Source organism: Trachypithecus francoisi, unplaced genomic scaffold, assembly GCF_009764315.1.
Source record: "Trachypithecus francoisi isolate TF-2019V2 unplaced genomic scaffold, Tfra_2.0 Lachesis_group7, whole genome shotgun sequence".
Classification (NCBI taxonomy): Eukaryota; Metazoa; Chordata; class Mammalia; order Primates; family Cercopithecidae; genus Trachypithecus; species Trachypithecus francoisi.
The window spans coordinates 55,971,531-55,987,771 of record NW_022681472.1 but is presented as its reverse complement, the minus strand read 5'-3'; the positions used below and the strand labels follow the sequence as shown (position 1 = coordinate 55,987,771).

The 16,241-nt window shown below is 38.8% G+C and overlaps 1 protein-coding gene across 6 annotated transcripts in view; it reads left to right on the top strand.

Moving 5' to 3' along the window:
- Positions 1-16,241, top strand: part of RGS22 (regulator of G protein signaling 22) — a 161,630-nt gene that overhangs the window by 16,923 nt on the left and 128,466 nt on the right. For all 6 annotated transcript variants that reach the window (XR_004435283.1, XM_033202830.1, XM_033202831.1 and 3 more), the window contains exon 4: positions 10,868-11,089. Coding sequence is in view for 5 of the 6 variants with exons in the window: in XM_033202830.1 (XP_033058721.1) it covers positions 10,868-11,089 (222 nt within the window). In the remaining variant the exon portion in view is untranslated. The remainder of the gene's footprint in view (positions 1-10,867; positions 11,090-16,241) is intronic.

The following is a 16,241-nucleotide window of genomic DNA, read 5'->3' as shown; positions in this document are numbered from 1 at the left end:
TTGTGAAGGAATAAACTTGGAGGTATTCAAGTAGAGGTTAGAAAATCATTTTATGAGAATATCTCTGTGTGTGTGTGTGTGTGTGTGTGTGTGTATCTCGTGTATCTCTGTATATGTATATATATCTATGATGGGAGATTGGACTTTCTTGACCAGAGAAAATTTCCTTCTTCTCTGTTTATTTTATCTCAGAAGCTACACTGTAAATTTCCTGGGGGCAAGGACAGGTCTTTTCTGTATCTCCCAAAGCTTCTTGATTATGATTCTGTTTTTATTTCAACATTTTCCATGTGAGATCCTTAATTTAAACAAGTAAACCTAATCTTTTCTCCTGCCTCCTTTCCTCACCCACCCCCACCCTCAGCCCCCACCAAAAACAATAGCCTAAGCCCTAGAGTGTAGATACAGATTATAGGGCCCTTAGGTCATCCCTGAGATGACTTCTGAGACTTTTTCCCTATTTGTAATGACATGCCCATGGTCCCATAACCGGATTGTGGTAGAAATGGGCCTAAGAATCAGGCATTCTGGCCCCTACACTATTTCTTTCCATTACACCATTATACCCTTGGGACACATTGTAAGATCCAGAAACTGGTGGCTGGTAGCCTGCCTCCATGTTATTTTTTGATGAGGGGAATCCAGGACAGTTGCTGCTATTATAAATGATTATGGCACTTTCCAAATCCTAGCTTTCATAACTTCATTCTTTTTGTTCTTGTGCCAAGTTCACATTCAGATATTGTTTTCATTTGATGTCTGGGAGGTTTTTTGCTGTCAACTCTTTATGGACAAGTGTTTGCTTATTAAGTTTTCTTCTGTGCTATAGTGTGAAAACATTTTTTTCCTTTTGGCTTTGTTTTGTGTGTTTTATGCTTAGTGACTGTTGTGGGATTGAGTAGATGAGCCCACATAGATTTAGGTTGGTCCTCTGTGGGTGGTTTCAAATGTTTGTGACATTTATAGTTTGCAGAAGCTGAAGGGGTGGCCTGTTCTATACCCTCCTCACAAGGATAGGTATGTCATATGTTTGCCAGACCATGCTTAGCTATGTGCTGTTGGAATTTTACCATAATTTCTTTTTTTGGACTGATTCTCCACACTTTTTAAAATCTGTAAACAATTATAATTTCTTGCAGCTTAAAGAAGGAGTTACATGCTAGATGAACTGTTGTGGGGAACCAGTGGGGAGAGAGAGAGAGTATATTTTGGGGGAATGCATGGGATGAAGGGGGATGAATGGTTTGGGTCTTCTCTTGCCAAAATCTAAATACTCAGAAATTGATTTTTACAGGTGTTGATAAGGCTCTAGGAAACTGCTTAGTTCACTGTTTATACCTCTGGGTGTTTTGATAAGACTTGCAGCTAAAAAATACAGCACTCAAATTACCTGACTCATTTATTAACTAAGGATATTTTCTATACATTTTATGTGGCACATTATTCCTTGCATCCCATTGGTGAATGTGTCTAGTAAACAGTTTATGGTTTAACATCTAAAGTGACAATAAAGCTTAGATTAAAAGAAGTTGTTATTGGTAACTGACTTGTTGCATTCAAGTAGTCAGATGTTTTCCATTCACTGACTAGGGATGCATGTTTAAAATATAGCTTTGGAGCTCAGTTAGTAAAGATAGAGTTGGAGCAGAGATGAACATGTATTAAATTAACCTAGTCATTAGTTTTTAATTTAAATACTGTTCAGCTAAATAATTTGGCACCCAGTAAGTTTCACTGGTGCTAGGCTGGCAGTTTAATCACTAATTATTCACAGGTTTTTTTTCTCTCCCCTTTTCAAAGAAATGTGGAACCAGCAATTTACTCTGGTAAAAATATTTTCATGCACTTGCTTTTTCTGTGAAAATATTTTTCACACATGGATGACTAGTACTACAAAGTTAGCTTTCACCACCTTCAGGTCAATTCATTTTGGAATATTTGGAAAATGATATCCTTGAAATAAGAAAATTAAGTAAGGACGAGAGCAGTCTGTAACAGCTTGTGGAGGATTGGGTTTGAGGCTCAAACTGAAGGTTTTTCCTGTCATATGATTCAAAGTTGAGCATTCTCTAAATCAGCCAACTTAGCTTTTTGGAGAAAAGACTTTCTACATCATTCATTTCTGTCTCCCACACCCTATGTGTCTTGTATTATTACTTACTAAACTATAGGAGTTTTATAGGTAAGCTTAGAAATAGTTAAAACAAAGGACTTGATGTTTAAGAGAGCTTCTTTTTAAACAAACAACAGGAATTTGGGTACTAATGAAAGACCAGGGCTCTTTCTCCTGGGTATCAAACACAAATGGCTGGCACCACCTCATATGTGAATACCCATGACAGCACGAAGTAACCAACAGAACGTGGCTTTGCAGTTTGTCTTCATCTGGATTCTGCCTCTCCTCAGCTAAAAACTCTTCAGTGGCTCCTCCTTGTTGTAAAGCAGTGATTCTTAAACATGTGCATGCGTTAGAATGATCAGAGGGCTTGTTAAAACTGAGAATGCTGAGCTCCTTCCCCAGAGATTTTGTTATAAGGAGGGGACCGATAAATTGCTTATCTTTCTTTTTTCTTTTCAACTTTTATTTTAGATTTGGGGGTGTACATGTGCAAGTTTGTTACCTGGGTATATTGCATGATGCTGAGGCTTAAGATATGAATGATCCCTTCACCTAGGTACTGAGCGTAGTACCCAGTAGTTTTTCAGCCCTTATCTCCATCCTTCCCTCTCCCATCTAGTCGTCCCCAGTATCTATTGTTGCCATTTATGTCCATGAACACTTGATGTTTAGCTCCCACTTATAAGTGAAAACATGTGGTGTTTGGTTTTCTGTTCCTGTGTTAATTTGCTTAAGAGGGAATTTGCATTTCTAACAGGATATCAGGTGATGGTGATATTGCTGATCTAGGAACCACCCTATGAGAACCATTGGTTCAACAGTGTAAGTTAAGAGTTACAGCATATGATAGTAGGTCCTCAACGAACTCACCCTTTCTCTCCAGTCTTATTTCTGCTATTCTCCCTTAAAATATTAAAGTTGAATATGTCTCACTGCTTGCAGTTCACCAAATGTAACCTATTACTTTGTGCTCTTGTATCTTATTTTTATTTTTAATTTTTGTGGGTACATGGTAGGTGTCATGCTCCTTTATCTTGATGCATTGGCTATTACTTTTGCTGAATTCCCCTCTTCTCCCTTGTATACCTGACGTTGCCTGTTCATTCTTCAAAATTCAACTCTAGCAGCCCACTTTCCCTATACATCTTCCTTAATTTCCAGAATATATTAATAGTTAATGAGTCCTTCTGTGCCATCACATTACTTTGTACATTCTTCTATTGTGCTTGTTCTGTGTTAAACTGGAGTTGCAATATACATCCATTGTTATTTGAATTGAACTATTCATGTTCTGCAGAAAGAGTGAGGTTTAAAGAGTGACATAAAGAGTGATTTAAAGAGTGACAATGGTTTTCTCTTTTGTACCAATCTATGTGTATGTGCCCTGGAGAGTGTGAGAGATGAAAGATGAGAAACTGCCATTCCATCAGTGAGTGTCATCCTTCCTGCCTCTTACAGTATGTTGTTATATCATCATGCTAAGGGTGATTCTAGTGTTAAACATACATATTTTGTGTACAACGTGAGCTTTAAACACAAGTCCATCCCTTCATCCAGTCCCTAACTGAAGAATCAGTGACCCATTTCAATCCAGAGGAACAACTGACTCATGAACTTTTTGAGAACATTGTTGAAGACAACTTTATGGATGTTTTCAAGATTTCAAGGGATTATCTTGACTAAATATGATTTCACCTTATGTGCTGACTTTCATATCCTTTCCCCTCATAGGATGGGTCTTTATTGCCATTTATATTTACTTATCTGTCTTCCTCTCCTGGATTATGTGTGTTCTGAGGCAGGATCTGTGTCTTTTCCATTTCATTTGGGGCTTCGTGGAGGATGCCCTATATTGATTCACTCAATATATTAAATAGGATATTATGATAATAATTACTTATTGAATAAATGAATGAGCTAACAAAGGAATAACGGAGCTAGGTGATCTTACTAAAGAGCAGAAGATATAGACTTTTTCCCTGGAACGTCCATCATGGTCCGATGAAGTATCAAACATGGAAAGCACCTTGGGTTTATCTAGTTACAACTTCTTTTTACTGATATGCCTCAGAAAGGCAAAGTGATTTGCCCAACATTTCTTCCATTTTTAATCATTCTGCTTATCTTTCTCTAGATAGTTTAAACTAAACTAGATAGTTTAGATAGTTTCTAGTTTAGTTTCTAGAAACTAGATAGTTTCTAGTTTAGCCAAATCTCTTTTAGAGTATGATAACCAGACCAGACATAATATTCTAGTATTACTACCCTTGTCACTGGAGACATATTTCCCCTTGGCATTTGCATTTACACAAGTTTTAAATTTATTTCGGCATTTTGTTGACTCTTCATCATAGACAAAAATGAAAGATCATGTACTTGTTCCTTCAAGGGCAGAAATAATGTTCTATTCATCTTTGTATCCTGTTATGTTTAGGGCAATAATTGGCACTTGGTAATTCAAACATTTTGCTATTGGTAAAATGAATTACCGAGAGAAGCTTTGAAACAGTTGTTTGCCACTTTTATCATCTTAGAATCATAGTGCTTTTAAGGACCTTCCAAGATCTAAGCTAATGCATGGCTTTTCAAATGCAAAAACACTTGATTATCCCAGCAAGATCTCTGTTCCATTATAGTTAATTCCACAGAAAGAAATTATTAAGTTTAAAAAGTATAAACATTTTTACATATAAATTCACATTTCTTTTTTAATAATAGAAACATTGCATGTCATTTTATTATAAACATAATTCCAGTTTTCCGTTTGTTGTTTTTACTGTGCTGTTTCTATAAAGTACTTCTTTCTGACCAGTTCCTCTCCTCACTTTCATGTACTTACATACACTTTCTTCCTCAGAATGAATACACTGCCTTTTTCCCTACTAACTCCATTCAGAATTCAAGTAATTTTGTAAGTGCATATGAGTAGCACAACCTAAATCACACATGAAATTGTAGCTGTAGGGAGTCTGAGAAATAAGGTTTTTACTTTTCCAGGTTTTGCATTTCAGGAGGTTGGAATGGATCCTGAGTGAGCCAGTCCACAGCATCCACAATAAGCCTTAACTAAAATTACGTGGCTGGGTGAGGCGGCTCACACCTGTAATCCCAGCACTTTGGGAGGCCAAGGTGGGTGGATCATGAGGTCAAGAGATCAAGACCATCCTGGCCAACACAGTGAAACCCCTGTCTCTACTAAAAAATAGAAAAATTAGTTGGGCGTCGTGGCGCCCAGCTACTTGGGAGGGTGAGGCAGGAGAATCACTTGAACTCGGGAGGCGGAGGTTGCAGTGAGCCGAGATTGTGCTGTGTCTGGAGTTGGTGGGTTCTTGGCCTCACTGACTTCAAGAATGAAGCTGCGGACCCTCGCGATGAATGTTACAGTTCTTAAAGATGGTGTGTCCAGAGTTTGTTCTTTCAGACGTTCAGATGTGTCTGAAACTTCTTCCTTCTGGTGGGTTTGTGGTCTCGCTGTTAGGAGTGAAGCTGCAGACCTTCGTAGTGAGTGTTACAGCTCTTAAAGGCAGCGTGTCTGGAGTTGTTCGTTCTTCCTGGTGGGTTCACGGTCTCGCTGGCTTCAGGAGTGAAGCTGCAGACCTTTGTGGTGAGTGTTATAGCTCATAAAGGCAGCGTGGACCTGAAGAGTGCGCAGCAGCAAAATTTGTTGCAAAGAGCGAAAAAACAAAGCTTCCACGATGTGGAATGCGACTGGAGCCGGTTGCCGCTGGCTGGCTCAGGCAGCCTGCTTTTATTCACTTATCTGACCCCACCCACATCCTGCTGATTGGTCCATTTTACAGAGAGCTGATTGGTCTATTTTACAGAGAGCTAATTGGTCCGTTTTGACAGAGTGCTGACTGGTGTGTTTATAATCCTTGAGCTAGACAGAGTCATAGAGTGCTAGTTAGCTAGATAGAGTTAGCTAGATACAGAGTACCAATTGGTGTGTTTATAAACCTTGAGCTCTACACAGAGTACTGATTGGTGTATTTACAAACCCTGAGCTAGACACAGAGTGCTGATTGGTGCATTTACAATCCTTGAGCTAGACACAGAGTCACAGAGTGCTAGTCCTCCAAGTCTCCACTAGATTAGGTAGATACAGAGTACCAATTGGTGTATTCAGAAACCCTGAGCTAGACACAGAGTGCTGATTGGGTGTATTTACAAACCCTGAGCTAGACACAGAGTGTTGATTGGTGTATTTACAATCCTTGAGCTAGACATAGAATGCTAGATGAAAAAGTTCTCCAAGTCCCTACTAGGTTAGCTAGCTACAGAGTACCAATTGGTGTATTCACAAACCCTGAGCTAGACACAGAGTGCTGATTGGTGTATTTACAAACCCTGAGCTAGATATAGAGTGCTGATTGGTGCACATAACAATCCTTGAGCTAGACACAGAGTCACAGAGTGCTAGTTCTCCAAGTCTCCACTAGGTTAGCTAGATACAGAGTACCAGTTGGTGTATTCACAAACCCTGAGCTAGACATAGAGTGCTGATTGGTGCACATGCATTCCTGCAGCTAGATATAAAAGTTATCCAAGTCCCCATCGGTTCAGGAGCCCAGCTGGCTTCACCCAGTGGATCCTGCAGGTGGGGCTGCAGGCAGAGCTGCCCGCCAGTCCCCAGCCACGCCTGCACTCCTCAGCCCTTGGGCTGTCATGGGACTGGGCGCCACAGAGCAGGGGGTGGCACCCCTTGGGGAGGCTCAGGCTGCACGGGAGCCCACTGCAGGGGGGAGCTCAGACATAGCGGGCTGCAGGTCCCCAGCCCTGCCCCGGGGGGAGGCAGCTAGGGCCCCATGGGGAGGCAACTAGGGCCCCGGGAGAATTTGAGTGCAGTGCTGGGGGGCTGGCACTGCTGGGGGACCCGGTGCAAGCTCCGTAGCTGCTGGTCTAGGTGCTAAGCCCCTCACTGCCCTGAGCCTGCGGCACCTGCTGGCTGCTCTGTGTGCAGAGCCCGCGAGCCTGCACCCGCCAGATCCCCCGAGCACCTCACACAGCCCTGGTTCCCGCTCACGCCTCTCCCTCCACACCTCCCAGCAAGCAGAGGGAGGCAGCTCCAACCTCAACCAGCCCAGAGAGGGGCTCCCACGGTGCCCTGGCGGACTGAAGGGCTCCTCAAGTGCTGCCAGAGTGGACACAGAGGCCGAGGAGGCACTGAGAGTGAGGGCTGCTAGCACGTTGTCACCTCTCAGTGCCACTGCACTCCTGTAGCCTGGCGACAGAGCAAGACTGTCTAAAACAAAAAGAGAAATTATGCGGTCAGTTCTAGGTTTAAAGCAGTTGCATAGTCATAACTCAGGAGTTCTGTTGTAAGCTCATCAGGGGACTTGCTGTAAAGCCACGAAGAGTTCATTTAGCCTTTCTCAGCTGCAGTTGTGCATTTTATGTTAAATATAAAAGTAATTGTTGGCTGGGCACAGTGGCTTACGCCTATAATCCCAGCACTTGAGAGGCCAAGATGGGTGGATCACAAGGTCAAGACCGAGATTGAGACCATCTGGGCCAACATGGTGAAACCCCATCACTAGTAAAACTACAAAAATTAGCTGGGCATGGTGGTGTGTGCCTGTAGTCCCAGCTACTCAGGAGGCTGAGGCAAGAGAATCGCTTGAACCTAGGAGGCAGAGGTTGCAGTGAGCCGAGATCGCGCCACTGAGCTGAGACAGCGCCACTGCACTGCAGCCTGAGGACAAAGCGAGACTCAGTCTCAAAAAAACCCAAAAGTAATTGTTAACTACCTGCTTTAAATCCTGCCCTAGCCCCTGCATGTGACGGGGCCAGTGTCCCATCCAGAGAGTTAGTAATTTTTACACAAAACCTGTTTGTGATGTGATAGCAGTAGCTCTGAGATAATAGCCAACCTCCCCAGAGTGTGGTGATGGTTCTGCTTGTGGAATGTGAGGAGCCCACCGCACCAGCTCATGAGCTGGAAAGCAACCATTATATCCTCCAGACAGCTGCAGAACCTTTCTAAAACACAAATTAGAAGTAACTATGTTACTTTCCTACTTAGGATGTTCATATGTCTCCCTGTTTCCTAGAGGGTTAAGATAAAGCCCATACTTCTTAAAATGGCATGCAAAGCCTTTCGTGATCTGGTTATACTACGTTATCTACTTCAAGTCTTTCTTCTCTGTTCCTTAAACTATTCCAACTACGGCTATTCTTGTTCTAATCCGGCTGCGTAGAGTTACCCACATACACCATGTTACTTCATGCCTCTGTACCTTTACTAGTAGAACCAGAGTAGATAAGAGTATAGGCTTTGGAATCAAAACACTTTGTTTGAATCCAAGCTACCCTAACTTCATAGGATTATTACTTAGCAGAGTCCTTGGCGTAGAGAAGTGGTCAGTACACACTAGTTTTGTCATATGTGAATAAACTTTATATGTAATAAAGAAACTTTATGTGTATTAAAGAAGAGGAAATGTTCTGTCTTTGGGACCAGAGAGACTTGTTTCCATAACCCTGATCGTCTAGCACTTTATAGCTCTGAGTCCATGGACCATCACTTAGCCATCCCTACCATCAGTTTTTTGTGAAGAGCTATGTCAGGAATGTGGAAGTATTCAAGAGAGTGCTTTTAGAGTGTCCATCATGACCTTTAACCTAAGGGAATTAATGCAGGAATGAAAAACCAAATACCACATGTTCTCACTTATATGTGAGAGCTAAACATTGAGCACACATGGACACAAGGAAGGGAGCAATAGACCTACTATTGTAGGGGCCTACTTGAGGATGGAGAATGGAAGGAGGGTGAAGATTGAAAAACTACCTATTGAGTGTTATGCTGATTACCTGGGTGACAAAATTATCTGTACACCAAACCCCTGCAACATGCAATTTACCCATGTAACAAACCTGCGTATGTACCCCTTAAACCTAAAATAAAAGTTGGAAAGAAAAAAAATAAAATGTCCATCACATGCCTAGCATGTGATAGACATTCAGTAAATAGTCCTTATCATCTTCATTATTTCTGCCAACTATACCTTAACTACTCACTACGACTAAGTAAGATTGATACTAGGGTCTTAGGGTATCAACAGTCCCTCCTAATTTTTTTACTTGAGCACTTTTTACTTGTTAGTAGGAAATGTTTTATTTATCCATTGAACTAACTAATTAACATTCTTTGCTTTGGATTATCACAGCTTTGTGTTCCTCTGGCTATACCAGGTCAGAGGGTAGGAGGCAAAAAAAAAAAAGAAAGGAAAACAATAGAAGTCAAGCTTGTTCTCTTGTTCCATGTATACTCAGAACTAGAAGAAATGTTTTCCAGATGGTCTTTCACTTTACACAGCTTAATTTCTCCTACCCACATTAATATTTGGTGTCATTCTCTACCAAGTTTAATTAATTTCCTTTCTCCAACCAGATAAATCTGATCTGTGATATCAGCAGACTCTTTTTTCTCTTTAGTTTACTGATAGCATAGTTTAGGGATACTATTTATGTCATTTAGGTAAATGGTGCCTGTTTGAATCCCATGTTTGAAAGACAGATGCAGTGGGCAACTAATGAAATATATCTATTGAAGAAACTTTATATGTAATTTATGGCTAATTCTTTCTTACTCATTGAGCAATACTTATCATTTTGGAAGAAACTCTTAGTCCTAAGGCTTTTGAGACTGTGGACTGATATTCGTCTTGAACTGTATCATCCATGTACTTTAATTCCTTAGAAGGGGAGACAGTCAGACCTTAGAGATGTGATATTATGTGACATTAAAATTTAAATATATATATACACATGCTTCTAGTTCCAATTTTACTATGAAATTCTGCCACTTATTAAATTATGACTATAATATATCTAGCAATCCCGTAGTAAAATTTGAATTAATGTTCTACTTAGAACACTTACTGATCCAAGGGGAAGAGTTTGATGTCTTCTACCACTCGCCTAAGCATGTATAAGTTAATCTACATGAATAGTCAGTTCACTGAAGGTACCCTAAAATAAACAAATATTCTGAAAAAGGGACCTGATTCAAGATTCGGAGGACAAATGGGAAAAGACATGGCCAGTTCACCATTTACTTCTTACGGAAGTGGAGGCCTCAAAGATGTTCAGTGATTTACCTAGAGTCACAGAGCTACTTACTGGCAAACTGGCATTCAAACTCAAGACTCCTGACTATTGTATATCAACTGACTGGCTTTAAATAAAAGTTGGCAGCATTTAGAATTACTGATAAAAACCTCAGAAATGTTATTTTCTTCTCTCTTTTCTGTCACAGTGCGAAGGATGGTGTTGAAATAGTCTTAACTGAAGAGCATATACTTAAATTTGTCCTTTTGGACAAGGGAGATTGTTAGCCTTCATGGCTCCTAAGGATGAAAGACAGTGGGAGCATTATTTCTTCCTTTACTCATTCTTCCCTAGTGATCCACCTTCTTCTAAGAGAATAACATTGCTTTGTAAAGCCAGGTATATATTTCTGTCCAGTTTCAAATAATCACAGAGGTAAGATTTTCATACAAAGAGAATTTCTGCCATAGCATACCCTGACAGTTATTCATGGCATAAGTGCATTGGCAAGGAAGAGTTCAGTGGATTCCCTGACCTCTACCCAAGGGATGTCCTAGGTCCTAAAAAGGAAGAGAGAATGATTAAAAACACAAAACTCTGAGGTATGCATGCATGTATGTAAACCACAAGTCTTCTTAGAGACCGTGAGTTTACAGGTTTAAAAAATGTTTTAATTTCCACAAATTTATATTGCAGACCTTTTCGGAGGCAATTAGATTTAATGCAGATTATGGAGTTTTTGAAGTAGTTAATGATGCTCCACAACTTCTGGAAAAACAACTGAAAAAAATTCTACAAAACCAGCAACCTCGAAATCCCATTTATGATGTTGTAAGGAAAGGAAAGAATGAGGTTAAACCTGTTCAAATGAATGACTCCGATGAAAATGAGACCATTAATGTCAACTACAATATTATGGTAAGAAAGTATACTGTTTTATCTTGTTAGATAGATAAAGCATTTGGTGAAATCAATATGAGTTTCCTTAGGCTTCCCTTTTTGAAGTGTGGCTACATTTATTAACCTGTGTTGTACGTACACATAGTATTTGTTAAGCACTTTTCAAATCCAATGGCCAGTTTAGCAGTTTTGTTGATGTTCACTTATCAATTTGAGAAGATTCATGTAATTTACCTTGAATATTTGAATATTAGATTAGTTTTGAGTCTTGTAAATATAAGTATCCTTTATAATTCTGATGCATGGTGGAAAATGTGGATATATAGGCAATGTATTTCATTTGGGTTTTGAACCAATCCTCTCAAGCAGTTGGGAATTGAGACTTCTGACCCTCAAGTTGCACTGTGTGGCTCTGACCTCCCTGGTCTGAAATTTCATTTTCAGCTTCTAGATTGTGTCTCCTTAGCATGAGGTCAGAAAACCTGCGTTCTAATATTGACTCCTCTGCTTACTGACTCTGTGTACAAGTCACTTTGATGAGTCTGATTTTCATCATCTGTCAAATTAGGCCTTTACTACCTACTACTTAGGTTTCTTGCATGGATGAAATGAAAATAATAATGAATGTTTAACAATACGATTTCACAGTGATTCAAAATGTCTAGTATAAACAGGCTGAAGTATGTCTAACATTTAAGACATAGATTTACTCTAGCCTGAAAGTTCTTCAATTCTTCTGTTACTGAATTGAAATAATTTATATCTTTACCTGTCATCAAAAGTTAGTTTAAAAATTTTTTACTAGGTGGGACAATATTTATTGTTTTATTCACTTCCTTCAGTGAATAGAAATTTTTAATTGTATGGAGGTCTTTATGACCTATTTATTTATTGTTAAAACAAAAGCTATTTAGTAGCTTCTTGAGTTATGTGCTTTGACACAAGTTTCTCAGAAAGATTTGGATGATCTTATTTGATATATTTGAAGATAGACTGATTAAGCATGTCTATTATAAAACTAGGGCAGCAATTTAGAAGTTTTTAAAAAGAGGCATGAGTAATGAAAACAGGCTAGCTGCGATGGCTCACACCTATAATCCCAGCACTTTGGGAAGCCAACACAGGTGGATTGCCTGAGCTCAGCAGTTAGAGACCAGCCTGGGCAACATGGCAAAACCCTATCTCTACAAAAAATACAAAAATCAGCCAGGCATGGTGGCATGTACCTGTAGTCCCAGGTACCCGGGAGGCTGAGGTAGGAGGATCACCTGAGCTTGGGAGGTTAAGGCTGCAGTGAGCTGTGATCACACCACTGCATTCCAGTCTAGACAACAGAGTGAGACCCTGTCTCAAAAGTATACTAAAAATAAATAAAAATAAAAACAGTAGTGGAGATCAAAGGAATTGAAAAGTACTAAATGAAAAGCAGACAGAAAACGAGGAAAAAACAGGCAAAGGATATAGGGGACACATAAAGAATAAAACAACTAGGAAAATGGTAGTAGTGATTTTAAACAAACCACATCAATAATTAATATCACCTTAATCATATAATTAATATATATGATTAATAATATAATTAATCATATTGAGTTGTCATGATGTGTCATTCCTTTGATTCCAGAGCCTTGGGAGGCTGAGGCAGGAGGATCACTTGAGCCCAGGAGTTTGAGGCTGCAGTAAGCTATGATGGTGCCACTGCACTCCAGCCTGGGTGACAGAGTGAGGCCTCATCTCTAAGAATAATGATAATAATAATATACACCAATAATTACATGAAATTTAATGACCTAAGCACCCCAAGTAAAAGCCAGAGTCAGGGATGATTTTTTTTAAAATTGTGATTATTTGCTGTCTACAAGAAACTAACCTTAAAAATAAGACATAAATAGTTTAGAAGTGAAAAGGATAGTAAAAGGTATACCATACAATTATGAATTAAAGGAAAGCTGGAGTGACTATATTGATATCTGGCAAAGCAGCCCTCAGAACAAGGAATCTTACCATGGGTAAAGAGGAACATTACATAATGATAAAGGGGGGAAGGGTCAATTCACGAAGAAAGCTTAACAACTCACAATATGTATGCACCTAACAACAGAGGTTCAGAATACATGATGCAAGAGCTGATAGAACTGAAAGAAGAAATAGATAAATTTATAGTTATAGTTGGAGACTAAAGCACTACTCTCAGTAACTGATAGAAAAGATAGAAAATCAGTAAGGAAATGGAAGTTCTGAAAAACACTAACAACCAAGTAAATCTAATTGATCTTTACAGAGCACTTTATCCTACAACAGTGGATGTTTATCCCACAACATTTTTTCTCTAGTGCACTGGGAATATTTATCAAAATAGACCATATTTTGGGCCATAAAATAAATTTCAGCAAACTTAAAAGATTTGAAATCTTGCCAACTGTGTTCTCAGACCACTTCAGAATTAAACTATAAATCGGTAACAAAATCCTTAAATACTTAATTGCATAACATACTCCTAAATAATTAATAGGTCAAAGACTAAGTCCCAAGGGGAATTAAAAATTATGTTGAATTGAATAAAAACTAAAGCATAACATATCAAAATTTGTGGGATGCAACTAAATTAGTCTTTACAGGGAAATTTGTACCATTAAGTGCTTGTAATAGAGAAGACTAAATAAATCTACGATCTACTTTTCACTATGAGAAACTAGAAAAATTAAGTTAAAATTAAACCAAAAGTAAAGACATAAAGAACAGAATCAATGAAATTGAAAACAGAAAAACAAGAGAGAAAAATCAATGAAAATAAAGCCTTGTTTTTTGAAAAAATCAACGAAATTGGTAAACTTTTAGCCAGAATGCTGAAGCAAAAGAGAGAGAAGATATACATGCCCAATATCAGAAATGAAAGAGGGGATGTCATTACAAATTTTACAGGCAGTTAAAAAAAAAAGAGATTTTGCAAACAATTTTATGTCTATAAGCTCATGACATTTAAATGAAATAGGCTTTTTTTTTTTTTTTCTTTGAGACAGGGTCTCATTCTGATGCCCAGGCTAGAGTGCAGTGGGATGATCTCAGCTCACGGCAATCTCTGCCTCCCAGGTTCAAGCGATTCTCCTGCCTCAGCCTTCCAGGTAGCTGGGATTATAGGCATATGCCAATATGCACAGATAATTTTTCTATTTTTAGTAGAGATGGGGTTTCGCCATGTTGGCCAGGCTGCTCTCGAACTCCTGGCCTCAAGTGATCCACCTACCTCGGCCTCCCAAAGTGCTGGGATTACAGGCATGAACCACTGCACCCGGCCCACATATTTCTTAAAAGACACAAATTATCGATGGTCACTGAAGGGGACATAGATAATCTGAGTAGTCCTACATCTATTACAGAAGTTGGATTCACAGTTTAAAGTCTTTCCACAAAGACAACTCCAGGCCCAGATGACTTCACTGTTTAATTCTATCAAACACTTAGAAGTGAAGTAACCTTAAATTTATAAAAACTTATACAAAAAACAAAAGAAATCAATTTTTAATTCATTTTATGAGATGAGCATTACACTGATGCCAAAACTAAATGAAGGAATTTGAAGGAAAAGAAAAACTTACAACTTAACATCACTCATGAACACAGACCACAAAAATCCTCAAAAAATAAGCAAATTAAATCCAACAATGCAAAAAAGATAATTCTATTTAAGAAGATAATACAGGTGTAAATCTTCATAACCTTGGATTATGCATTGGTTTTGTTAGATATAACACCAAATGCACAAGGAAAAAAAGATAAATCAAAACTTTCATGCTCTAAAGGACACTACCAAGAAAGTAAAAAGACAACCCACAGAATGAGAGCAAATATTTGCAAATCATATATTTTATAAAGATGTGTATCTAAACTATAAAAATAACTCTTAGAACTCAAAAATAAAAAGACAAATAACCCAGTTTAAAAGTGTGCAAAAGGTTTAGAATAGACATTTCTCCAAATAAGATAAACAATAAGCATATGAAAAGATTTTCAACATCATTAGTCATAAGGGAAATGGAATCAAAATCACAATGGGACACTACTTCACACCCAACAGTATGGCTATGATTTAAAAAAAGGCAAATAATAACAAATGTTTGTGAGGATTTGAAGTGATTAGAACCTTCATACACTGCTGGTGCAATTGTAAGAAGGTACAGCTACTTTGGAAAATATTAGGCAGTTCTTTAGCGCTTAGCCCAAGAGTTATCAAATTACCCAGAAATGCCACTTCTAGGTATATACTCAAGACTATTGAATACATATGTTCACACAAAAACTTATATACAAATGTTCATAGCAGCATCATTCATAATAGCCAAAAAGTGGAAGCAACTCAAAAGTCCATTCTCATTGGTGAGAATTCCATTTTGGAAAACATTTTGGCACGTCTTTCCAAGTTAAACATATACCATACCACCTATAGTCCATTTGTGTTGCTATAAAGGAATACTCAAAATTGGGCAATTTATAAAGACAGAGGTTTATTTGGCTCATGGTTCTGCAGACTGTATAAGAAGCATGGCACTAGCATCTGCTTCTGGTGAGGGCCTCAGGAAGCTCCCACTCATGGTGGAAGACAAAGAGTTCCATATCACATGGCAAGAGAGGTAGCAAGGGAGGGAGTGAGGAGGCATCAGTCTCTTTAAACAACCAGGTCTCATGTGAACTAACAAAGTGAGAACTCACTTATTACCATGGGGAGGACACCAAGACGTTCATGAGGGATTCGCTCCCATGACCACGACATCTCTCCCATGAGGCCCTACCTCGAGCATTGGGGATCACATTCAGTACGAGATTTGGAGGAGGCAAATATCCATACCATATCACTGCCTATCTATCCTACCCCTGACTATTACCCAAAAGAAATGAAAAGTTATACTCACAGAAAAACCTGCATGTAAATGTCTACAGTTAGCTTTATTCATGATCACAAAAGCTGGAAGTTTTCCAGATTACTTTAACTGGTGAATGGATAAAGAAACTGTAGTATATACATACAGTGGAATATCACTTAGCAACAAAAAAGAATGATTTATACATGAAAGAACATAGATACATCTTAAATGCTTTATGTTGAATGAAAGATACTAGAATCAAAAGTACATACTATATTGATTCCATTTATATGACATTCTGGAAAAGGCAA